The sequence below is a fragment of the Gobio gobio genome, assembly GCF_949357685.1.
Source record: "Gobio gobio genome assembly, chromosome: 21".
Lineage (NCBI taxonomy): Eukaryota > Metazoa > Chordata > Actinopteri > Cypriniformes > Gobionidae > Gobio > Gobio gobio.
The window spans coordinates 12,409,440-12,437,181 of NC_137117.1; the positions used below are offsets into that span (position 1 = coordinate 12,409,440).

Sequence of the window (27,742 nt, forward strand, 5' to 3'; positions counted from 1 at the left end):
AGACTAAATGTGAATATATGGTGTTTGTTCTGTCTCTCTCTCTCTCTCTCTCACTCTGGAGGCAGGTCTAGTCATTGCTTAACCATTAAGCGGCTCCATCCAGCCCTTTCTATCTTCGGTTTATAATCTCTGAGCGCTGAAATCAGTGGCATATGTGTTAAAGTTCATCCAGATAGAGAGATGCTAACCGCAGTTCTTCTTCTGATACTCCTGCCGCCCATGGTAGCACAGGATCTTTGTAAAGGTAAAAACATCTCAAGCTTGCCCAGGAACAATCAGAAATTGTGTGAGAATCTGTGTCTGTTTGAGTCAAATTGTTTTCCTCTGATCTTTGCGCCTGCCGAGGGTGGGTCATTCGTTCTCAGGTTAGACTAGCTGCAGTCATTTCTGATCTCACAGTCTTTTTCCACAGTGGAAAGAAAACCTGGAGCGCTCTTTGAGCCACTTGAGAGGCTGTTAAAGACGAATGTACTAGAAAATGTGTTCAATACGCTACGATTGAGAATTTACTGATAATAATGTCCTCTCTTTTGTGAGGATCTCATGACTGTGACAGATACTGGGTCATGTTTCAGATCAAACTCATTAGACATAAATCAGAAAAATACAGAATATATATATATTTTTTTTATGAATGGCAATTACAAGTAGGGTTGCACAATATATTGAAATATCGCAACTGTAGCCTACATACCTGAAAATTTCCAAAAATCTTAGGAAGTTTCCAAAAATGCTGGAAAATTTCTGGAAACTTAGCAACCCTATTTAATACTTTAAAAAGTTACGTAAATGTCAAAATTTGAGGTCGACACAGATAGCAGAGAATTGACTGGACACGTGGCTGTTACATATGTGCGATGAACATATTGTTTAGAAGAGTTAAGCGCAATAATAAGCCATGGAAAACAACTCAATGTGGCACTCACACGCACCTCTCAGACAGCACGCGATCCCGAATTCAGTTCTCTTCCGCAGCTTGTATACACACCAAATTGTCAAAATGGCCGTCTTGGTGAGTATTTCACTTTAAAATGAAAATTCTTACTCACCCCCATCTCATCGAAGATGATGATGTCTTTCTTTCTTCAGTCAAAAAGAAATTCCGTTTTTTGAGGAAAACATTCCAGTAGGGCTGCACAATATATCGAAATTATCGAAATATCGCAAATGTACATATTGCGATATGCATATCGCAATGGCACGCAATATCTGAATGATTTTAATAGGCTGCTTCAACATTGTTAAAAATGTACGTTTTAGGTCGACGCATTTAGCAGAGAATAGACTGGGCACACGACTGTTACTTATGTGACTTGCTTGACGTTAAAAAGAGTTATTAAACGCAATAATTTGCGAAACAGTAAACCTGCCATTTTATGTCAAACAACAAAAGAAAAAGAGAAAATCACTCCGTGCTCTTGGCTGAATAAATCTTTGTAGCTTTATTATGTATCGGTGTATATTTAATTCATGTGAAGTCTACCGTTTTTAGTTCTTATTTAGTTCTTCTTAGGTCTTTTAGTCTACCGTCTTTAGTTCTTATTCTTAATAAAGATAAATTAAAATAACAAAAATAATCGTCCACCCCAAGTTCAGGTGTCTTTGTTTACCTGGATGTTCTTGATGTTAAGTTTTAGGTTGATGTAATAATATATTACCAAGTCAAGCAAAGAGTTTTTGGTATTTAAATATTGGCATTACATTTTTTGTTGGTTTACATTGATGTTAAAATTATATTGACAAATTTGTGACATTAATTTTTGCTAAAACACTGCTGGTCACTTTCAGAAGTTGTAGCGATGCTTTCTTTTCCCAGAAAGAATGTGAAACACATAAATGGTATCATTCTCAGTTTATAAATCATTTTTAAAATATAATTTAAATAGATTTTACACACTTAAAGCAATATCGTATCGAATATCGCATTATTTAACAAGATATTGCATATCGCATTTTTCTTCGATATCGCACGGACCTACATTCCAGGATTTTTCTCTACATAATGGATTTCAATGGCAACCAAAATGTTGAAGGTCCAAATCAATGCAGTTTCAAAGGAAGGGCTTCAGAGGCTCTTACCGATCCCAGACGAGGAATAGGGCCTTATCTAGACAAACCATCAGTCATTTTCAAGAAAAAAATTATATACTTTTTAACCTAAATTGCTCATCTTGCTCTATTCTACGGCCGCCAGTGATTGCGCAACATCGAAACATTGTCGAAAACATCACACTAGACGTAGACAGAAGTACGGCACCAAGCGAACCCTCGCACGTTCGATACAAACTCCCTTTCACACTCCATCTCCAACACTCCATCTCCAACGTCAAAATTGTCCAACATCATTGTTTTACCTTTTTTTGCTAAAGGATGTTTGTATTAGTCTTCGCATGTGCGCTTTGTAAACACGGGGCGGTGCTTCCGCCTATGTCTAGCGTGATCTTTTCGACATGATTGCGCAATCACTGGCGACCGCGGAGCAGCGCAAGATGAGCAATTTATGTTAAAAAGTACATACTTTTTTTTTTTTTTGAAAATGGCAGATGGTTTGGCTAGATAAGACCCAATTCCTCGTCTGGGATCGTGCAGCGCCTCTGAAGCCCTTCATTTGAAACTGCATTGATTTGGACCTTCAACATTTTGGTTGCCATTGAAATTCATTATGTAGAGAAAAATCCTGAAATGTTTTCCTCAAAAAAAGAAACGTAATTTCTTTTCCACTGAAGAAAGGCAGAAAGACATGAAGATCTTGGGTGGCATAAATGTAAATTGGGTGAGACAAATGTTCATTGTGAAGTGAACTGATCCTTTAAGTGAAGGTAAACAGTTGAGAAAGAAAACACATGTGTAACAGTACATTAGGTCTAAAAGTGACAGCAGCCTAATATTCCTGCTGCTGTTTGTCATTAAAGTAAATAAAAGACACTCTTGACTGCATAACTTTTATAGCTTTAATAAGAATAAGTGTTTATTAAATTCATACAGTGAAGACAAAGCAGTTTTATTTTTACATTTGATTATTCAATTTCTGTTTTGTACATTATTTCAAGATGAGTTCTTTCGGTGGTAGGGCTTTTAGTGCACTGCAGCTCCCAGGTTATGGAACTCTTTACCACTGCGCATCCGTCAGATGGATTCAATTTCCCAATTTAAAGTTCCGATAAAAACATCTCTGTTTAGAATAGCTTTTAATGATATGATTGATTGATTGATTGAGTAAGTTTGTATTTTGTATGCTTTTTTATTTTATACCTTGTTTTATATTGTATGGAGTCCTTGAGTGTCTTGAAAGGCGCCTTTAAATAAAAGGTATTATTATTACCATAGTAATCTCATATTGCATTATTTAATGAGTTACCGCATGTCAAACTTGTCTTCAATATCGTGTAGGCCTATTTATGAGCAAATTTCCTATTTAAAAAATCTCATTATAATCATTTTTGTTACTGTAATGCAATTTATTTAAACATAAAAAATTATAATATACATTATTTAAATTTCAAGTATTTAACCATTATTGTATTTGTTGTATTGCCTTTTAAAATGAAATGTTTATACATTTAATGTAATAAAACAAAATATCTTCATAATGAGAATTTTATAACTGTCATCAATGCCATTTTAGTATCGTTTTTCACTTTACTTTGTTTTGTTGTGTTTAATTTTGTTGTGCGCTTTTTGATATTTTTTAAAATATGTCTACATAATATTAATTAATTTGTTTAATTTATTCGTTATTTTAGTACTTCAAGTTAAACCAAATGAGATCGCTTTAGTTTTATATATATATATAATTTATTTTGTTTTACTAACGTTCATTTTTATTAAACTTTTTATCCACGTGTTTTTATGGATTCGGTTTAAGTTAACAATAATAATCCTGCACTTGCAAAAATCACAATGCTCCTGAAGTAGGCTTCACTGTCTTTATGCAAAACGTTTTATGATTATTATTTTGTGATGTTTTTGAGATATTCGCCTAGCAGGGAAAAGGGAACTCAATTCAGGATACATTTAAAGGAAAGAAGATAGTGAAACTGTTCAGAGGGAGTGTGAAATTGCAGTGAAATGAAACTTCAAGAGAGTTTAAATAAGGATAAAAATCCTCGCCGAAGCGTCTAAACATCCTAAACCTGATTATGCCACTTTGTTGTCCGACCAAACAGACTCAGTTTCATGTTTGGCATCTAAGCTTATCTCATTCTCTTGAGAAACCACTGAGAAATAAAGTGACAAATGAATTCCCAAACGAGGATCTTTCAGGAGGACGGTATATAAGGACACTCAGCAGAAGCCTTATCAGCCCGCAAAGAACAGGACGTACACGGATCTACAACCCAAGATTTTTTTTGTGAATAAATAAACTCTCTCTTTCTCTCTCTCTCTGTGTTTAGACAGCCAAGATGGATTTAAAGTCAGACTCAGCATTAAGACGGCCCTCGGAGATGATGCAGTACGGTTTGCTTGTTTCTTTTCATTTGGTTTCATAATTTTATTCAGGCATATTGATCTCCTGTGCAATATGTTAAATAATTAAACATTTTCCCTCTCTCTGTCTCTCAGTATAAGTGGAATGAGAGTGAGATGTTTCTCTTCCGATCTACTCTGGCGTTTGCCATGAGACAACATGATCAAAGCTCGTATAAGTGAGTAGACCCGACCGCCGCTCTCCCGCACATGAGCAGCTGACACACCAAACAAAAGATAATCAACACCAAAACTGCTCAATCCAGGGCTGTTTTTGTGATGACCACTTTGATTGTGATTGAAAACGTGAGCTGAATGATTTGACCACAGCTGCTGAGTAAGAGTCATATCTCTTTGTTCGTCACGCATGTGGGGGAGTGGGTCAAATTTTCTTCCCTGTCAGGAGTTAATGTCCCCACAAGGCTATAAACCAGTCAACGGTTGCAACAGTGTGAAACATCGAGGTGATAAAATGCAACATGGGTTGTTTAGCAACAGACAGCCAATCGCAAGCTTCCTCGATGCTTGCTTCATTAAATATGCATGAGTTTTTCACAGCTGCAGACACTTTCAAGTAGTCTGTGTGCTTTTAGTACCTGAGGGAAACAGGTGATGTTTCACAAGACAACTAAAGTGAATTATTTGGCAATATCTCTAGAAGGAAACGCAGTTATTAAAACTGGCCTGCTTGTTGCACGCTGTACTTGTCCACTCGAAGTTATTAATCTCATGAATATTCAAATGAGAACATTAACCTAACCCAGGGATTACAACTGTACGGCGTGTAATCTCGAAACATGACTAAATTATGTGAAACATGAAGCCAAGATTATATGTTGTCATATTGCATTACTTTGCATTGTTTTGCTTTGTGTTTGTTGCATTATTACATTGTATTACGTTATGTTATATTACATGACAGAGGAGTTTACAATTCCAGATAAACCAAGATTATATTACCATAAATGCCTTGGATTGCATAGTATTTCTATACGTTCATTGTGTTCCATTGCTTTGCATCGCATTGCTTCGTGTTACATTACATTGCATTACACAATATTACATGACAGAGGAGTTTACAATTTCAACGTTATATACCCCTCGTCCCAGACTAAAATGCATGTTTGAGCTGTTTTAACTGAAAGCAACTTGCACTGAGATATCTTAAAAATGACAGTGTCTTTGTTTTGTCTCAAGATGCGCACCAGTAATGTTTTTTTCTACGGCATGTTTATAAAAGATAATGTCCTTGAACGGTCAGTCCTGGCTTAATCTAAGCCCTGTCTGTGAAATCAGGTCATTATGTTGTAATGTTTTGCATTGCTTTGTGTTTGTTGTGTTCCATTGCTTGTTGCATTGCATGACAGGGTCAATTTCAGATAAAGCAAGTTTATATTATATTATATTGCTTTGCATTGCATTGCTTTCAGTGCGTTCCATTGCATTGTTTTATGTTACATTATATGACAGAGTCGTTGACAATTTCAGATTAATTTCAATTTCAATTATCCAAGATTATATAGGGCCCTCTCATACACCCTGTGCAATGTGACGCCAGGCGCGACAAGTGTTTCTTGATAGTTTCAGCCCAACACACTTATCATTTTCACATCCAGCGCCACGTTGTTTAAATAGAAATGCATCTGTTCACCCATGGGCTGCTGGTCTGAAAACCAGGTGTGTTCAGGCGCATTGTTGGGGGGTTGCTATTTTGAGGAACTGAAAACAACTGCGCCATTGACCAACAAAAACCTGGGCTGTGTCTGCAATCGCCCCCTATACCCTTAAATAGGGCACTATTTGAGGGGACAGCCATTTGTAGTGGTGTCCGAAATCATAGTAGACGTTATTGAGTGCACTCCTTCAATCCCAAAATGCACCGCAATAACGAGTGTACAACTGATGTACGCTCAACGGCTACAGAATACCCATAATGCACTATGAGAGTCGCGTGCTTAACCCTCTGGGGTTCTTCATTTATGGGTCACACTCAGGACCTTCGGGTCAAAAATGACCCAGAGGGTGGGATTAAGATAAAAAAGATTTGAGTAAAATCAATGAAATATATTTGTGTTCAATAATATTTTTTCTTTTCGTCTTGAGATAATTTTATGATTTATAATTAATATTTATGCATTAATTAAGACCCATTTTTTTCCCATTGAATATAATAAAAAATGTATATATATATAATTTGTTTTTTTTATTAAAGCTGTATTTCATTTTAGAGTCAAGCCTAGGCCTCATGAAAGCAATTTTTTTAAATGAGATCGGTGCCATCCGGGGGACACATTGAGCATTTTTATCACGCAATAGCACATGTTTACCACTATAGTGGATCTTGCGTTTTATAAAAAAACATCAAAACATCGTAGCTTCATCGGAATGGTCCGAAACTTGGTGACTTTATTGGTACTTGGTATATGAACACCCCAAAAAACTTGAGACAAGATTTAAAAAGTCTAAGTGGTCGTAAAAAAAATAGTCACACTCAGGACTTTCGGTTCAAAAATGACCCCCATAGGAAATTAATGGGAAATTGGCAAAAATATGAAAATACAGTTTTTTTGTGCATACAATCTACTAATCAGTCAGGATGCAGAAAAAAAGAACTCAACAGTGAAGGGGTGAATCTCTAAAACCACAAGAGTGCAAAACAGACAAAAAAACTCACACACACACACACACACACACACACACACACACACACACACACACTTATACACACTTATACACACAATAACACACGCACACACAAATTACCGCGTGCCATTCCAAAAGCTAATTGTGTTTTTGTGTTTTTGTGTGTGTGTGTGTGTGTGTGTGTGAGAGAGTTTTTTTGTCTGTTTGGCCTTTATTAACACCCCGGAGCCGCGTGGAGCACGTTATTTGACGGACAGATGCATTTTTTATGGACTTCAAAAACTATTACTGCCATTATAATGCTTGAATTAGCCTGGACTTTTGTAATATAATTCAGATATTATTCGTCTGAAAGAAGAATGTCATATTCACCTAGGATGACTTGAGGGTGAGTAAATCATGGGCTAATTTTCATTTTTGGATGAACTAACCCTTTAAACAGCAGAAACTATGCAAAAGCGACAGCCCTTCTTTCACTCCTTCAAGTGGACTATATTAGTGGAGTAATGTAGGGAATAGTGAATGAGGGTGTAGGGGTGATTTCGAACACAGCACAGGTCTAAAGTCAATAGTGCAGTATTTTTCTGTTATTAAAGGGCGCGTTAGTAATTTGTGTCTATAGGCGGGTGCACAACACGCAGGCCTGTCGCAAGGGGGGTGCGAGGCCCTGTGCGAACGTGATGTGCGAGGCCCGGGGGTCTACTGTTGCTATAGTAACAAACTATTTTTTGTTTATGTGGATATTTAAGAAAATAAATCGTATATTCAGTGTAACAGCAATAGGTTCAAGAAGTTAATCTGTGCAACTGAACTGCGCAGTGCGCACACTTTGACGCTTAAATTATGTTCTAAATTATGAATGGGTCAAACGCGTTTGCAAAACGGCCTGAATCCACTTGAATTAGTTTGGACTGCTCTCTCACTGAATCATCTGAAGAGATTTCTCACTCAGTTAAACAAACAGACAGTACTGAGAGGACCAGCACTGTTTTTCAGTTGTTTTCCTGTGAACATGTGCTAAATGAATGTCTGACAATTTCTTTGCTTTTTGCAGTTTTCAGATTTAAAAACGTTTAAAACGTCTAGAGATTAGGCTTTACTCGTTCTGCGGCACCGAAAGGTGCATACTAGTTAGGCTATGCTTATAGTGTTAAATAAAAACCTTTTGTGTGTACCATCAGATGAAATCTTGTAGGCGTCCATGCTTTCTCTGTCCATGCAATAAATGCACATCCTTGAATGAGCGCAGATTTCTAGTATACAGTTACTTGAACGTCTTAGGTAATATCTATGGTTTGACCCCTTTTGAGAGGTGGCCAAAATCAGAATTTGAATGAACTGAATAAATCTCTCTATACGGACTTGACTAACATGTATGGCATGAATCACTGTCACACGCACAGAGAAATGTTGTTGCATAATACATTTTTAACAAGCAGATTAATACAGCATCACGATACACATTTTTAGCTATGTCTTTTAACTATTATAGTATTTCGAAGGACAAAAATATGAACTTTAACTATTGGCTTTTACATCAAGTCTTTGCACATTTACTCCCAAATGTGAGGTAGTTAGGGGGGTTTGGGGGCTTGCTCCCCCGAGAAAATTTGGATTTCCATGATCGACATATGTGCAAAATGTTCTGAACGCCAAAAAATTTGATAACAACAGCTTGAAAACCATGTCAAGTTTTTCCATTTTCATCAGTGAAGACAGTAAACATATATTGAACTGATATTTATATGTTTTATGATTAAATTTCGTAGACACGTTAATTTACTGAAGGCTACCAGGAAAGCTATAGGTAAAATTAATTAATTTATTAAATTAATTCACAATATGCACACATTCATTAGGCTACTAATCTTTTGCCCAATACAGGCTGAAAAAGGCTGATTGTTTTTATTTACTGAGAGCTACAAATGGAATTATATTAATTTACAATATGCACACATTCATTAGTCTTATGCCTAATCTGAAGAAAATGGCTTTGTTAATAGTAGGCCTATTTCAATTCAAAATGGCGAAATTAGACAAATGTTTATTAATTTGCCTGAATATTTTTGTCATTTGTTTAACATTTCTGACCTAAAGAAGCAGCTGTCAAATATGAAATGTTTAGTTTAGCTACATATCTCGCACTTGACGTTGAGTCCTACTGCTAAAATTTGCGCGGATTGAAGAACTCGCTGATAAAAAGACCTTTATGTTATACACATTTTTATGGGGGCTGGGCAGAAGTTTGGAGGGGCTGTAGCCCCCCTAAAAAGGGCCTAGTGATGCCCAGGGTGGTCGCACACTTGGCACAGCCCTAACAACACGCGTACACTCACCTTATTACACTCACTGGGACACGCAGCAGCACACAAACATTTTTAAATATTAAAAATAAAAGGATTCCTCTCTGGAGAAGCGTTCTGTCTTTCCACCATGTAAATAGCAAATCCGCCATGGTGTGAGCACAAATGGCTTTTAAAGGGAATGGGAGATGAGACTCTGATTAGTTTATTGCACATTGCGCACTAAACACACCCATAAGACTCATTAAGAGACTTTTGGACCATGTGCCTGGCGCGCAGACCGTTTTTTTTTCCATCGTTAAACTAGCAAAAGTGGATTCGGACACGTCCTAAGTGTACCTGCGCCATGTGCTTCATACTATGCGCTCAGATCGTTAAAATAGGGCCCTTAAAGGATTAGTTCACTTTTAAATAAACTTTTGCTGATAATTTACTCACCCCCATGTCATTCAAGTTGTCCATGTCTTTCTTTCTGCAGTTGAAAAGAAATTAAGATTTTTGATGAAAACATTCCAGGGTTTTTCTCCGTATAATGGACTTCAATCGGCTCCCAACGGTTCAAGGTCCAAATGACAGTTTCAGTGCAGCTTCAAAGGGCTTTAAACGATACCAGACGATGAATAAGGGTCTTATCTAGCGATCAGTTTCTGAGAGAAACCAAGCAGTATTTATGCTATTATTTTACCTCTTATCAGACGAACGTGATCATCTCTGAGCTGAGCCATAACTTCCGCTAAGGGAGGTCAAAATACGAGCATGGTCATAGACATATCGATCATAGATGCCCCATTCTATTGATCCGTGCAAGTGCTAATGAGGCATCTACGTATACATCTATGACCACGCGTATTTTGACCTCACTTAGCGGAAATTATGGCTGAGCTCGTAAAAAAAAAATTGCATAAATACTGCTCGGTTTCACGCAGAAACTGATCATTTAAAGCCCTTTAAAGCTGTACTGAAACTGTCATTTGGACCTTAAACCGTTTGGGGCCCATTGAAGTCCATTATATGGAGAAAAATCCTGGAATGTTTTCATCAAAAATCTTAATTTGTTTTCGACTGCAGAAAGAAAGACATGGACATCTTGGATGACATAGGGGTGAGTAAATTATCAGCAAAAGTTTATTTTAAAGTGAACTAATCTTTTAATGTTATATTACTTGTGTTGCGAACGTTACATAATGTTATATTACGCTGCTTTATGTTAGAATTACAGAGGTGTTGCTTGTATTTCAAGCATTAAATCTTAATATCCAGCCGTTTTTGGAGCTGTCTGCAGTAATATTCTACTCACCGCTTATCGGCCATTGGCATCATTGTTAGAGTTTTCCTCTGGCTAACATAATTTCTTAGCGCAAGGCAGTAATTTGTATCTATTGAGGAACATAGATCATGTACTGTTCCAGTCTAACGCGGTGTGTCCCCCACGGCTCCAATCATGGCCCTCTCCTCTTTCCAATTTATATATCTCCCCTTCGGCAAATAATTTGATGGCACGGTCTCAGATTCCATTGCTACGCTGCTGACACGCAAATCTATATCAGCTTCCAGGCCAGACCAGCTTTACAACAGCCTTCCTTATCTTCTTGCCTTTGTTGAAGCATATTTTTGTCTGTTACTTTTCTTTTTTTTCACTCAGAGTTAGGAATTTGAACAAACTCCTAACATTAAGTAGCAAACTTTGGCATGTTTCTCATCCCACTCTGTTTGCCCTAGGATAATATGTCAATGATTTGTGCTCAGGCCTAGCGGATGTAAAACCCCATCGAAAATCCCATAGCAACAAACTAACAACCACTCAGTACACCCTAGCAAGTAGCGCTCACATTGCTTTAACAATGTATTTTCATAAAGCTCCACAGAGATAACTAGAGAATTTAGTGAAATGAAGCGTCACGCTTACAGTGTGATACACTCAACCGAGTTATTTATACCATATATTATTCATTTGACTGATAAAACATTGATATTCATTAAGAATCTATTCAGATGAGATAAATTATGTGCTTTAAAATGAAATATGGCAAAGACGAAATATCACGGTGACGTTGCTGTCCGCCGTCTTCATGCTTTTTCTCCAAATGAGGTATGATGTGCAATGAGTAGATATAATTTTGTGTAATGACGGATTATTACCAAAGCCTATGATCTAGCAGTCATTTCCCACATTCAGTAATAACCGTGATCATCTACAGGTGAAAAGAAAAATGCATGTTGTCATTTTAGGACTGACCTGTTTGAGTGGATTAAATGTATTTTTTAAAAAAAATTATATTCATGCAATTGAGGCGCTCACGGATGTAGGGAAAGCAAGACTGATTAATTTAACGGGTGTAATTACGGGCCGATATAACCGCTAATGGGTCAAGGGAAATCAATTCCGGTTAACCTTTCCCAGCCAGATATTGGCCCCTAACGATTGTGAAATCTCACAGCTGAAGTGTTGCAGAGATGCTTCAGGCTTGTTTGTGAGAGAACCGCAGTATTGATTAATGCCGGGACGCTGGATAGGGAGAGTGTGGTTCTTTTGCAGGATCATGTTACATTGATGAGACGCCAGCGTCTGCTTGATTCTTATTGGCTGCATCCAGTGAGTAACCGGGAAACCAAGTCTACTGACATTGTGTGATTTACATGTCAGATGTTTTATTAATATCTAAGCATCCTTAAAACAAGATGCATTTATTTGAGAAGCAAAACTGCATAAAATAATAAGACTTCAGAGAATATACACTACCGTTAAGTACCATGTTTTATGTTTTCTTTCTTATGCTCACCAAGGCAGAATTTCTATTTTTCTATTTCTATTAGAAATGTAATTTATTCCTGTGATCAAAGCTGAATTTTCAGCATCATTACTTCAGTCTTCAGTGTCACATGATCCTTCAGAAATCATTCTAATATGATGATTTGCTGCTCAAGAAACATTTCTGATTATTATCTCAATTTTGAAAACAGTTGTGCTGTTTCATGTTTTTGTGGAATATAGTTTTTTTTGATGAATAGAAAGTTCAAAAGAACAGAAACGATATTAAATAGAACTATCTGGTAACTTCATGCCCAGGTAAAATGACTTTACTTTCATTTTTGAACAATTTAATGCATATTTGCTGGATAAAAGTATTAATTTACTGATCCCAAGCTTTTGAACGGTACTCCATGGCAAATTAAGTTTATGTCTCTTACATTTTATACATATTTCCTTTTTAAATTGGAAATTTGGGACATTTTAAAGGCCTCATCCTTTTAAAAAACATCAATCCAAAAGGATTTAGCATCACAGTCACACACAGGTGATATTAGTAGAGGGGAAAATCTCATTATTAAGATCATTTGATTTGGACAAAATCTGTCATCAAGTAAAACAAGTCATCAATATTTTTTTACTTGTTTTGCCAGACTGTACATTTAACATTTTTGTGACTGCCAAACGTTAATTTTGCCAACGTTGAGGACACTAGATGACTTAGATTAGACAAATTCAAATTTTAGATTCTCTAAAAAAGCCCCACAATTTGTGCATTTGAGTAAGGCTGTTTTATCAGTTCCAGTGTTTTTTCTATAATGCCCTCTATTACACCAACAAAAGGGAATACAGTTTCATTTCTAACCATTTTTCCAGCACTGCATCCCAAATCACCACATAACAAACACCAGCCACGCCATTAGCCTCACAAAAATAATGATTACTTCTAATTTTCCTCATCTAAACCATCTTTTCCAGCATTGAAAACATACTGGTGTGCAATGAAACACAAAGAGTGTCGTTCGTGTTCGTGGTGACGTCGCCAGATCTTCCAACCAAACTGATCCCCAAAGAACAAGTGGAAGCCGCAGTGAGGTGAGTCAACGCTCGGTGCTGCAGGTGTATAGGTTTAGACTTTATGTGCTGATAGCTTACTAAATGGTAGGGCTGGGTGAAAAATATTGATTTCTCGATTTTAATCGATTCTCATTTTTATGAACCGATTAGTTTATCCTGTTTCCAGTTGATGAATGAACGTAACTTTGTAGAGCCCCTCCCATCCAATATCGCAATCATCTTTGTGCTTTGTTACTTTTGATAAGATACAAAGTCTCAGGTTTCAAATTACGTCAATTAAAAAATAAGTACCGTTTTGGTGCTGTTTAACTTGATGTGACAGATCACAGTAGCGCAGCTCGGCTCAAGAGAAGCGGCAGCACTCTGAAGGTATGTTAAAAGATGAAAATCGAAAATGAAGACTGAAATTCTTATCAGGTCACATGTAACCGCTCAATCAGTGTTTCAACCGCGGAAAGACGTCAGTAAAACAGCTTGTGAACAATGTCACGTAATGTCACATTTACTTCAGATTAACTATTCAGTGTCCATAAACTCATTAGTCAGCTAGAAAAATAACTCTAGAGATCAGCATTTTGACAAATATATGCACCACATTACATCTGTCAAGTTTTTATGATTGCCACCATTTAAATGTTTATTTAAAATAAAATAAAAACAAATTGGAGTAGAAATACAATTATGTAATTGTAAAGTTAGTAATATAACTTTATTATTATAAAAAACATCATTGAGTATAATTCATGTTTGTATTTAAATCAGTTAAGTTTAACCTTCAATATTATAGTAATGTACCGACTAACGTGTATAGTTTACAGCAGTGCCAGTAGGTAAGAAGAAAATTTACCATGTACTGTATCTGATATCCTATTCATTAACAACATGTATTCTTATTTCTCTTATTTCTGTGCCTTATTTATTATATTGATTAATAATAGATTGTTAGCTAATCCGTGTGCTTTGTATATGTGCATTTCTGAAATGCATAACATGGACAAATCACTTTAAATTGTAATGTAGACGCATGCATTTTCTGTGAAGCTGCTTTGAAACGATAAGTATAGTGAAAAGCACTATACAAATACATTTGAATTGAATTGAATATCCACAATATCAAATCGAAAGCTTGTGAATGGAAATCGAATCATGCAATTTGTGTCAATACCCAGCCCTACTAAATGGTAGAATGCACAAGGTATTGCAAAAATGATGGCTGTTTTAAACCCTCCAAGTGAGTTGTCTTGTTGAATGCTGACTATATAAGCAGCCATCTTTGTGTGCTTACACTCTCAGAAAAAATGGTACAGTGGTGGAACAATTTTGTTCCTTGGGGAACAAAACGTATATAACTGTACCTTTAAAGGTACACAATTGGTCCTTGGGGTACAGTTATACCATTGTTTTCCTCTACTTAGAGCAGGGGTAGGCAAGTTTGGTCCTAGAGAGCCGCTGTCCAGCAGAGTTTGGCTCCAACCCTTAAAGACATCTATAGAAGCTCTTATTGAGAAGTAACAGAGGTTTAGAAGATGTTGATGTTTTATTGAAAATGTTTGGTCACCATTATGGTAGTCAGTGTTTCATTTAGTTGGGCAGTTTGACTCATCTTTTTATGTAAGTTTGTGGTTTTTGTTACAGTGTTAACAAAACACATAATCTACTCAAATCAAAAGAAGCCATAAACAAAAATTGTCATGAAGAAAAATGTTTGACTAAACTCATCACTGACTAAAAATGTTTATAACATTTTTTCGCCAACAATACTTTCTTGCCACAGATCAGACATTATGAATTTTGATTTGTAAATACATTCTAGGGGGAAAAAGTTTAGACGCACACATATATCAAGCATATGAAGCTCAACAATGATGACATACTTAATGCTGCAATGCATGCTGGGAGCCATGAGTTTTATACTGTGGTGGCTTAGTAGGGTTGGAGCTAAACTCTGCAGGACATCAGCTCTCTAGGACCGAACTTGCCTACCCCTGACTGAGAGGTACAAAAACGTACCCTTAAGGGTCCCACCCCAGTGACGGCCACCATAAAAAGGTACAATTTTATACTCTTTTTTTTTTTTGAGAGTGTAATTGTATTTAATGTGCACTTGTAGTGTACTTAAAATCTTAACCTGTTCTTGCAGATAATATATTAATACTTTATAACTAGAAAAAATTGAAATAACCTGTTTAACATGAACATATTTTGTAGTCATTTAAGACATTTCTCCTAATATTAGAACCTTTTTGGCATAAAGCATTCTTTAAAATGGAGTCATGAACCCTAGAGTTTTAATTAGAACCTCTTTGAACCTTAGATCTTTGAAGAGTGTACAGCGGCTAATAAATCAGGTCTCGCACATTCACTTCCATCTACATCTGTGATACTTCTGATTCTCCTTTAGCATAACAGATTCCTAACACATTATTTATAATTCCAGGAAGATTAAGCATCGCATAAACAATGCGTTCCTGTTATCGGACATGACCCTGGAGTTCGTGGGAATCCCACCGACACTGGCGGTCCCGATCAAATACGACACTCCTCCATGGCTCATCGTGTTTGGTGTGGTCATGGGTGCTGTGGCTGTGGGGATCGTGGCTTTGCTGATGTCTACAGTTAGCAAAAGACGAAGGTCAGTAATGTTTCATTTAAATGTCTGTTTGATGATGCACATGGTATTAACATCCATCTCAGGTGATCTGATCACAAGACAGACTGCGGTTTAACCACACACTGTGCCCACACGTGATCAGATTTTGTCCAAGCTTTTGTATATGTATGAGCATATTACAGCAGAGCAAACTAAACTCAATGTTAAACTGTCCTTTCTCATATGTACTGTCCCTTTTCAAGGCTGCGCTCGTTTTGTTGTGTCTTCCGGTTTGTATTTCAACTGCATGAAGGTCTTATGAATGAACCGCTTATTTTAGAATTTGTTATGACATCCGCTTGAAACATTACAACGCGTATGATAACTTTCGTTAACTCTACAGTTCACGAGTTTATACAAGTAAGTGTAATATAGTAATTTATGTGCATTTGGCGTCCGGGGGAGGGCTCAAAGCAAAAAAAAATTTGCCCGAACCCAGAGTACCCCCCTTCCTTGGCTGGGATAGAAACAGCCAAGAGTGAGGCGATGGGGTGGTGAAGGGATGCTGTGAAACTTTCGTGATAAATTGGACAGAATTTGAAAGATGAGACTTTGTTCCTTATCGAAAGTAACAAAACACAGAGCTTATTGTGATTATTGGTTGTTAATGGTGGTTTAAAGTGGTTAATAGGCTACAATGCTGTATTCGTACCAAACCGTAGGACACATACTGAAAAAAAAAAAATGGCAGTGTATCGTTTCACCCCTAATATAAATTAGGTCATATTTTTTGTAAATATATATGTTTTGATTTAATACTGTCACCAAAATTGAGATTTATTTAGCGATGCACCGAATGTTCGGCAACCAAAATTATTTGGCTGAAAATAGCAAAAATTGCACTTTCGGTGTTCGGCCGAATAAGTGAAAATTTAACCGGACAATGATGTTTTTGACGACGCGATCAAATATAGCAACCAGCGCATGCGAGAGAGAGGCATGCACGCTTCTAAAAGCAGCAAACATGTCGGAAGTGTGGAAGCATTCAAGTGTCAGAGAAAGAAGCAAAAATGGCCGTTTGTGGACACTGTCAAAGCACCCTTATAATGCAAACAAGAGCACCCTCAGTTGATACTGTAATAATATATTGGCAAATGCTCCAGTGCATATTTGTGTCTGTAGAACGTCAAATGTATCCATTTACAACGCGTTTCTGCAGCGCTGACATAGTTGTTGATCTCTTGTACGCAATGGCCAATGTGTTTAAAGTTAGTCAGACTCCACTCACCTCTCAAACCGCCAGAGTTTTTATTCAGTGCTGATTTATACAGGCTCGCAAAACCTCTCATGAACAAACAAACAAAGTGTAGACACGAATCGATGCAAGTAAGATATTTATTGTGCATTGTTAGCAGCTTCATTGAACTGAGATCACGATGAACTGACATAGCGACAGCGTTTAGTGATCGTAAATGGAGCGGTCATGGCTCGCTTTTGAGTCTACAGTCTATATAATCCATTGAATAAAACTATTGTTTTTCAAGTTGCAAAAGGGATTAATGGCCAATTGCACGCTGCAAAGTTTCGGAAGTGACATAGCAACGCATTAAAGCAATGTAAAGGCAGACTAATAGATTAATAGAAAAATATTTGTTGTAAAATATTTTTGAAATTCTAAATAATCTTAAATGTACACTCACTGCTGTGGCCTAAATCTGCACTTTACTAGAGCATACATGTAGCCATAATAGGATATAAGATAAGATGGCCAAATAAAAATATGTTTTTTATTTATAAAAAAAAAAAGCTATATTGTGCTTTGTTTGTGTAATGTCTGCTGGAATGCTGAAAAATGTTCAGTGTTAAATAAATATTTTTAAATTGTAGTTTTGTAATTTATTTTTCTTTTAAAAGCAAGACAAAATATTAAAAAGCAAAATTTTACTATTTAATTTATACAATGGTGAAAAAATTGGCAAAATAAATGGAAAAATTTGGAAAAAAACACGTTTGGTATTTGGCTTCGGCCAAGAATTTTAATTTCGGTGCATCCCTGGATTCATTCATTCATTCAAAAACACTCATGGTTTTGGCACCAGAAAAATATGTCTCTAATTGTAAACTGTATAATCATATTGTTCCCTTTCGTTCAGTCACTACGACGTAACGTTAGTGACTAACGAATGGGGGGTTTCGCTTAGAAGCCTATCAACTTCGAGTTTAGAGAAAACGCCCAATGGCGTGCCAATGCCATGGGCATGCGGAATTTGCATACGTAACTCCGCCTCACTGCGTGAGTATATAAGGAAGTACGAGGCAATATCGCATTATGTTTCTGCTTTCGGAGCCAAGAGTACCTACCTCTTCACTCCTACAGCCTTCTGAGACTCTGTCAGCTTCTTCGAGACGAGCAGCTTTCCAGTCGGTGTTGGTGTGACGGTGCGTTCCAGTGATCGCATACTTCCTGCCTGCTGATCTGTGCAGTGGTCCGCCTGACAGCTGGTGTGTGTTTCCCTGGGCACTTCGGCATCGACTGCGAGGCTTTCCTCTCACAAAAAGAGCTTGCGCGTGGCACGTCTTTTTCAAGACGGCTCGCCCGTGCACTTCCGGGTGCGATCGATTTTCCGCTGCTGTCTATGGACGCATTCACTGCTCGAGCGTGTTTGGGCTTCAGCACGTACGGGCAGTGTTTGCGGATGTGTCACGTTTCCATTGCGGGGGCGTGACCATCGCGATGTCGCGGTCGAGACTCAATGATCTCCGTGAGGAGAGAGAGTCCCCTCTGCCACACCCCAATCTACCGTCAATCTACCCCAATCTACCGAGTGAGATGGTACTTTGGCTGGTGGCCAGGGTGACCTGAGGGCGGTGCTGTGGTATTAAGAACCCCGACGTTCATTCCTCGGGCCACGCCCCCCTCTTATACATCGCTTCCGTGAGTGTTGGATTGAATCTACGGCCCGTCTCTGACGCCCCGTTCCTTCAGTTCACGCTCCGGATAGCAGTGAGATGTCGATCGCCGCATCCCAAGGTGGGCTGGAGTCCTTTGGGGATGACGATTAGGTTGTGCTCCGCCTCCGGGTGTGTTAGCACTGCCTGATCTGACCTAAAGTTGACAGCCATGTTATCTCGGGCAGCCGCGAGTCTCGCGCTGGTGTGGAACTCCGCCCAGTCGCGGGTGCTCGTGGTTGCGCGATTGGTTTTTGGGGGCGGCACCCGACAGCTGTTGGGCCCCGCCCCCAATGCCTTTCGCTCCCGGGGTGCATGAGGAGATCACGCGGTCCCGGAAGTCCCCGTGCTTCCCGCGACCGTTTGGTGGCCTCCTCCGCCTTCTCTGCCCTTGATGGGGCCGCGGCCTAGGGTACACAGGGTACACCCTCCCCCCCACTGTTGAACTCTCTGTTGCACACTACGGTGTCCACAGAGGGCTTTGACGTGGCGTGGTGTGGCTGTCCTAAGCACCCCCCCCAAAGCCTGTGGGCTCGTCTACTTCGGTGGCGTGGTCCCGCAGAGCTACGGGCAGGCCGCCGCCCCTTTGCACATGCACAAGGGTGGAGCCGACCCAGGGCTCTTCATTGAGCTGCGTGCCGCAACTGACCCCGCCCCCGGGCGGTGAAGGTGGCCACACGCTCCCTGGGTCGGGCGATGTCCACAGCTGTGGTCCGGGAGAACACCGGGCCTTACCTGGTGATGTGGAGGACGTTGAGCAGGCCCGCCTCCTCAACTCACCCATATCCCAGGCTGGCCTCTTCGGCGGCGCGGCTGAGAACTGCGCCCAACAGTTCTCGGCCGCCCCTGAGCAGACTGAGGCTGTAACACGTACTGCCCCGGCGGCCAGCTGCTGCACCAGCCGCCGGCCCAGTCGCCTCAGTCCGCTCGCTGCCGAGGGCGCCCTCCCTCTTCCCGCCCGGCCCCAGCAGCAGCCTTCACCTGGGCCGCGCCGTGGAGGTGGTTGAGGATGTCGCCCAGTCCGCTCCCCAGACTGGTTAAACGCCAGGATGGAGGTGGACAACTCAGAGATGGGTTCCAGTTCTTCCCAGGGGATGGTAGCAGGGCCTCTCCTTCCCCCGGTGGAGGGCCGGGGGAAAATCCTTCCGCTGCTGGCCCCCGGGCTAGCAGCGCTTGGGAAGAACTCATGTTCCTGTCTCTGAGCACCCAGAGACCGGTGATGACAGTGCGCGCCACCCTCGGGTCTCGCCACTCGCCACTCGCATCCCTCTCTGTCGCCAGCCCCCTGGCAGAGCAGACCCCAGTGGAACGCGAGTCCTTCCCTGGTCTCCTCTGTCAGGGCGCAGCCGTTAACCGTGCCCCGACCCCGGGACGCCCAACAGCCTCCCCTGTCCGTGCCGGTAATGCTGCCTCGCTGCCCCACCCAGGGTACATCTGCCGTCCGTATGACCCCGTTGGTGCAGTCTCTGGAAGCCTGGCTTCAGCTTCCGGGGCTGTCCCGCTGGGTTGCCCGGACCGTCAGGCTCGGCTACGCGATTCAGTTCGCGCAGGCTCCTCCCCGTTACAGGGGAGTCCGCTATACCGTGTCCGGGGCCCATGCCCTCGTCATGCGTGCGGAGATTGCCACTCTACTGGCGAAGGGTGCGATCGAGCCTGTCCCTCCAGCCGAAATGAGGTCGGGGTTCTACAGCCCCTACTTCATTGTACCCAAGAAAGCCGGTGGGTTACGGCCAATCCTGGACCTTCGCATCTTGAACCGATCCCTTCACCGGCTTCCGTTCAAGATGTTGACTGCGAAACGCCTTTTCGAATGCGTTCGTCCTCTCGATTGGTTTGCAGCGATCGACCTGAAGGACGCCTACTTCCATGTCTCCATCCTTCCTCGACACAGACCGTTCCTACGGTTTGCTTTCGAGGGGCGGGCATACCAGTACGCGGTTCTCCCATTCGGGCTATCTCTGTCCCCTCGCGTCTTCACGAAGATCGCCGAGGCAGCCCTTGCGCCCCTTCGGCAGCACGGGGTTCGCATCCTGAACTACCTCGACGACTGGCTCATACTGGGCCACTCTCGAGAGCAGGTTTGCGGACACAGCGATCTGGTTCTCGACCACTTAGCCCGTTTGGGCCTTCGGGTCAACTGGGAAAAGAGCAAACTTTGCCCCGTGCAGAGTCTTTTCTCGGTATGGAGATCGACTCGATCGCCATGTACGCGCAGCTTTCGAGCGAGCGCGCGCAGTCTCTGCTGACTTGCCTCCGTCAAATCGAGAGCAAGAGTGCGGTTCCACTGAAACTATTTCAGAGGCTCCTGGGGAATATGGCATCTGCAGCCGCGGTAACGCCGCTCGGATTGCTTCATATGAGACCGCTTCAGCACTGGCTTCGCGATCGAGTCCCGAGATGGGCATGGCAGTCTGGCACGCTCCGGATCCAAGTGACTCGGGCCTGCCTACAGACGCTCACCCCGTGGTCGAACCTCAGTTTTCTCCGGGCCGGTGTGCCCTTAGAACGAGTGTCCAGGCATGTTGTCGTATCGACGGATGCCTCTGCCACGGGCTGGGGTGCCATGTGCAATGGACAAGCAGCCGCGGGCTCCTGGACAGGACCCCAGCGCCTCCTGCATGTCAATTGCCTCGAGTTGCTGGCAGTACGTTTCGCCCTGCACCGCTTCCGAGCGCTGCTGAAGGACCAACATGTACTTGTCCGGACAGACAACACGGCCGTAGTAGCGTACATCAACCACCAGGGCGGTCTACGCTCCCGCCGTATGTCTCAACTCGCCCGCCATCTCGTTCTATGGAGTCAGAAGCGCCTGAGGTCCCTTCGTGCTGTCCATATTCCGGGAGTCCTGAACCACGCGGCCGACGAGCTCTCGCGGTTTCAGCCTCTCCCGGGAGAATGGAGACTCCATCCCCGGACGGTTCAGCTGATTTGGGAACAGTTCGGCGACGCACAGGTAGATCTGTTTGCCTCCCTCGACTCTTCCCACTGCAGCCTGTATTATTCCCTGACCGAGGGCACGCTCGGCACGGATACAGCTGGCCGCGGGGCCTACGCAAATATGCGTTCCCCCCAGTGAGCCTACTCGCACAGCTCCTGTGCAAGATCAGGGAGGACAAGGAGCAGGTCCTTTTGGTCGCCCCGTACTGGCACGGCCGGACCTGGTTCCCCGAACTCGTACTCCTTGCGACAGCCCCTCCCTGGCCTATTCCTCTGAGACCGGACCTCCTTACTCAGAGACGGGGCACCCTTTGGCACCCACGTCCCGACCCCTGGAGCCTCCACGTGTGGCTCCTAGACGGGACGCGGCAGGTTTGAGTGGCCTACCACCTACGGTGGTCGCCACCATCACTTCCGCTAGGGCAGAGTCCACTCGGCATGCCTATGCGTTGAAGTGGAACCTCTTCGTCACCTGGTGCTCTTCCCGCCAAGAAGACCCCTGGAAATGCCCGATCGGGTCCGTGCTTGAGTTTCTCCAAGAGGGGCTGGAGCGAAGGCTGTCTCCCTCCCCCCTCAAAGTATATGTGGCTGCAATGCCTGCCCACCACGATCTCTTGGAGAACAAAAAGGTAAGTCAGCACGACCTGGTCATCAGGTTCCTGAGGGGAGCCAGGAGACTGAATCCTCCTCGCTCTCCTCTCGTACCCTCTTGGGACCTCGCAGTAGTGTTAACTGCTCTGCAGAGACCTCCCTTTGAGCCTTTGCGGTCGGTTGATATTAAGTTCCTGTCTATGAAGACGGCTCTGCTGACCGCATTGGCCTCAGTTAAGAGGGTCGGGGACCTGCAGGCATTTTCGGTTGACGAAGCGTGCCTGGAATTCGGGCCGGCTAACTCTCACGTGATCCTGAGACCCCGGCCTGGATATGTGCCCAAGGTTCCCACCACTCCGTTTAAGGACCAGGTGGTGAACCTGCAAGCGCTGCCTTTGGAGGAGGCAGACCCAGCCTTGGCATTGCTCTGTCCAGTACGCGCCCTCCGCGCCTACGTAGACATGACGCAGTGTTTCAGGACCTCAGACCAGCTCTTTGTCTGTTATGGTGGAGAGCGGAAGGGAAGTGCTCTCTCAAAGCAAAGGCTGTCTCACTGGATAGTGGACACCATTGTTTTGGCTTACCAGCAGCAAGGCCAACCATGTCCCCTTGGTGTGAAGGCACACTCCACCCGGAGTGTGGCCTCCTCTTGGGCTCTAGCGCATGGCGCCTCGCTAGCAGACATCTGCAGAGCTACAGGTTGGGCGACACCCAACACATTCGCCAGATTCTACAATCTCCGAGTGGAGCCAGTGTCCAACTATGTACTCGCCCCCCCGAGGGGCCGGTGATGGGCCAGGCTCAGGTGTCTTCGCTTGCTCGCCACTCCACTCCACGGACTGGATACGTGCGATATTTCTTCAGGTGAGCTCCCAGAGAGCCCTGAGCTCCTCCAGCACTGTCGACGCCGACATCAGTTCAGTCTGCCCTTTCGAGCCCAGACCCTCATGTCCGGCCAGGTGCCCCATGTGCATGGTTCCCTCCGGCGACCCCCACATGTGTATTTCACCGTAAGTCTCCGCAGTGAGCGGGTTTCTTCCCTTGGCGTGTCCCCGCCACCCCTAGGGTTAAAAATCCACCTTCGGCTGGTACCCTAGAGATCTTCCATATGCAGCCCTCAGCGGGTCATATGTGTCTCTTAAGTCCTCCCCACGGGTAGGCATTTTTTGGCATTCCCTCACTGGGATATGCTTCCCAGTGTACCTTGGTATTCCTGTGTTAAGTGGGAGTCCTTCGTCCGTACTAGTCTTACGACAGGGTACTCACACTTACGCAGGGCGCTGGAAGACAGCTGAGTGGCGGGATTATATTGGGACCCCCATTCGTTAGTCACTAACGTTACGTCGTAGTGACTGAACGAAAGGGAACGTCTCGGTTACGGATGTAACCCTCGTTCCCTGAGGAGGGAACAGAGACGTAACGTCCCCTTGCCACATCAGCTGTGCTACCTGGAACGCAGGAGTTCAGTCTTGGCTCCTCAAGCAGGTAACATAATGCGATATTGCCTCGTACTTCCTTATATACTCACGCAGTGAGGCGGAGTTACGTATGCAAATTCCGCATGCCCATGGCATTAGCACGCCATTGGCCGTTTTCTCTAAACTCGAAGTTGATAGGCTTCTTAGCGAAACCCCCCATTCGTTAGTCACTAACGTTACGTCTCCGTTCCCTCCTCAGGGAACGAGGGTTACATCCGTAACCGAGACGTTATTTATTCAATACGGTATGAGCTTGTAGTCATTAATTCCAGGTGCAAACGTTGTCTTAGATTCCAACATACCTTGATGTTACCTTCCCTGTATCTGACATGTTTCTTATGGTTTCCCACCGCAGAGCCAAAGAAAAAGGTGCTGGTTTTGCAGAAGAGGATGACGGAAGAGTCAAAGAGAACGGAATCACACTTTCAAGCCTTGCCAGGAAAGACGGCGTCTACAATCAAGCGTTCTCAAATGACGACCGCTTCACAAAGCTGTAGACACTGAGAGAAAAAGTACAGCCATTTAGTATCACTTAACCTCTAAAATGCTTCAGATATCCCAAAGAATGATATTCATTTATTCACCTTTTTCTCACGCCCCATGACGCTTTGCAAGAATTATGGGAGTAACTACCGTTAAACAATCAGCGAAAGGTTTGCTCTATGAATGCAATAATAAGCATTTTAAAAAACTGGGTATAATGAGATGCCGTTATTCTACTCACTCTTCAACCACCAAACAATAAAAGGACTTTTAAAAGTGTGAAAGCATTAACAAATTACTACAACAGTCCATGAATAACCCCAGAGAATTTCTGCAGAAATATTACAGACGTGAACACCTGAGTAATATGTCTGTATAATGTAACATACATTGCCTTAATTAAACATGTGGTCCCATTTTATATTAGGTGACAGGTGTGGTGGTGTGGGTAAGTTTAAGGGTAAAGTTAGGGACAGGTGTGGTGGTGTGGGTAAGTTTAAGGGTAAAGTTAGGGACAGGTGTGGTGGTGTGGGTAAGTTTAAGGGTAAAGTTAGGGACAGGTGTGGTGGTATGGGTAAGTTTAAGGGTAAAGTTAGGGACAGGTGTGGTGGTGTGGGTAAGTTTAAGGGTAAAGTTAGGGACAGGTGGAGTGGTGTGGGTGAGTTTAAGGGTAAAGTTAGGGACAGGTGTGGTGGTATGGGTAAGTTTAAGGGTAAAGTTAGGGACAGGTGTGGTGGTGTGGGTAAGTTTAAGGGTAAAGTTAGGGACAGGTGTGGTGGTGTGGGTGAGTTTAAGGGTAAAGTTAGGGACAGGTGTGGTGGTGTGGGTGAGTTTAAGGGTAAAGTTAGGGACAGGTGTGGTGGTGTGGGTGAGTTTAAGGGTAAAGTTAGGGACAGGTGTGGTGGTGTGGGTAAGTTTAAGGGTAAAGTTAGGGACAGGTGTGGTGGTGTGGGTAAGTTTAAGGGTAAAGTTAGGGACAGGTGTGGTGGTATGGGTAAGTTTAAGGGTAAAGTTAGGGACAGGTGTGGTGGTGTGGGTGAGTTTAAGGGTAAAGTTAGGGACAGGTGTGGTGGTATGGGTAAGTTTAAGGGTAAAGTTAGGGACAGGTGTGGTGGTGTGGGTAAGTTTAAGGGTAAAGTTAGGGACAGGTGTGGTGGTGTGGGTGAGTTTAAGGGTAAAGTTAGGGACAGGTGTGGTGGTGTGGGTGAGTTTAAGGGTAAAGTTAGGGACAGGTGTGGTGGTGTGGGTAAGTTTAAGGGTAAAGTTAGGGACAGGTGTGGTGGTGTGGGTAAGTTTAAGGGTAAAGTTAGGGACAGGTGTGGTGGTATGGGTAAGTTTAAGGGTAAAGTTAGGGACAGGTGTGATGGTGTGGGTAAGTTTAAGGGTAAAGTTAGGGACAGGTGTGGTGGTGTGGGTGAGTTTAAGGGTAAAGTTAGGGACAGGTGTGGTGGTGTGGGTAAGTTTAAGGGTAAAGTTAGGGACAGGTGTGGTGGTGTGGGTGAGTTTAAGGGTAAAGTTAGGGACAGGTGTGGTGGTGTGGGTGAGTTTAAGGGTAAAGTTAGGGACAGGTGTGGTGGGATGGGTAAGTTTAAGGGTAAAGTTAGGGACAGGTGTGGTAGTGTGGGTAAGTTTAAGGGTAAAGTTAGGGACAGGTGTGGTGGTGTGGGTAAGTTTAAGGGTAAAGTTAGGGACAGGTGTGGTGGGATGGGTAAGTTTAAGGGTAAAGATAGGGACAGGTGTGGTGGGATGGGTAAGTTTAAGGGTAAAGTTAGGGACAGGTGTGGTGGTATGGGTAAGTTTAAGGGTAAAGTTAGAGACAGGTGTGGTGGTATGGGTAAGTTTAAGGGTAAAGTTAGGGACAGGTGTGGTGGTATAGGTAAGTTTAAGGGTAAAGTTAGGGACAGGTGTGGTGGTATGGGTAAGTTTAAGGGTAAAGTTAGGGACAGGTGTGGTGATGTGGGTAAGTTTAAGGGTAGGGTTAGGGACAGGTGTGGTGGTGTGGGTAAGTTTAAGGGTAAAGTTAGGGACAGGTGTGGTGATATGGGTAAGTTTAAGGGTAAAGTTAGGGACAGGTGTGGTGATATGGGTAAGTTTAAGGGTAAAGTTAGGGACAGGTGTGGTGATATGGGTAAGTTTAAGGGTAAAGTTAGGGATAGGTGTGGTGATATGGGTAAGTTTAAGGGTAAAGTTAGGGACAGGTGTGGTGGTATGGGTAAGTTTAAGGGTAAAGTTAGGGACAGGTGTGGTGGTATGGGTAAGTTTAAGGGTCTCAAATGATCAATTTAATATATATAGATATATATATATATATATATAGCGAACGGGGGAAAGCGAATGGCTTAAATAGTGAATATAGTGATATATATACAGAAAATAGTGTATATTTGTCAGGTCTCTTGTCATTCGGGAAAGTGAACGGCTTTTGAAGCAGGTCGGCTGAGCGTGCATGTAAGTTTTGAACATATTCAGACATGCTATTTATGATTGGATGTAACTTTTGAAACTTTGCGGTAAAAGTTTCTCTCCTATTGATCAGTGTGGCTCTGCAAAATAGCAAAGACCACTGGTCTAAAAGAACAATGTCATATACACCTAGGATGACTTGAGGGTGAACAAATCATGGGCTAATTTTCATTTTTGGGTGAACTAACCCTTTAATGTTTTTGTGCTGATGGCACACATTTTTAAAAATCAGTCCTCAGAGCCCTGTTTAAATAGAAACCCAGGAAAGAAAACTGTGCTCGTCAAAGCATTTCATGAGGTTTTTCATTTAGCTGACAATGCTACAGGGTAATCCATTGCATATGCTGACGTCTGAATTATGCTCTCACCTGCCTGTTTATTCAGCAACATTGTTTAATGAATTATTAGAGAGAATCAATAATTTATGAAAAGATTATACGCTTCTAACACGGTAACAGATTAGGCAATTTTCTAGTGTCAAAAGCAAGCATTTTTTACCTATTACGATATGTGGGTTTGCGCATCCATCACACTTCAACTACTTTAATTGATTTGATCCTCCACTGAGTGAGAAAGAAGATTAAGAGAAGATCTCCCCGAAGAATATTAGATGTTGAACTTCTGAGAACGTTTCTATCATGAGATTTACGGCGCGCTCTTCCACTAATTGGATCCTCCATCTTCAGGAGCCGCACGCAGGGCTACACTCACAGGGAGATATTGGAGCCATATCACAAGAAAGCTCATTATTGTATTGATGTCCTGTACGAACACAGAGACCAATACAATAGATCATCACTAGAGTTTAATAAGTTCTTCAGGTAGTGGTTAATGAACTCGGCTGCTAACCAAAAGGGCGAATGTTCAAACCCAGAATTTGCAATAGTTAAACTGGTTTAATCTTATTGTCATTTTTACTTTTGGATGCACACTTAAGCATACAATATCTAAATGTAAATACTTGCATATGCAAACAATGAAATGTTTAGTGAGGTTCATACAATATTAATAT

At 42.3% G+C, this 27,742-nt stretch overlaps 1 protein-coding gene across 1 annotated transcript; it reads left to right on the top strand.

Moving 5' to 3' along the window:
* Positions 1–180: 180 nt before the first annotated feature.
* cltrn (collectrin, amino acid transport regulator) lies at positions 181–24,281 on the top strand (the record flags this gene model as incomplete). The annotated part of the gene is made up of 6 exons (XM_079801868.1): positions 181–244; positions 4,395–4,453; positions 4,564–4,646; positions 13,141–13,257; positions 15,677–15,871; positions 24,140–24,281. The coding sequence occupies 6 exons, from the start codon at positions 181–183 to the stop codon at positions 24,279–24,281; spliced, it is 660 nt and encodes a 219-aa protein (XP_079657994.1).
* Between the last annotated feature and the right edge of the window lie 3,461 nt (positions 24,282–27,742).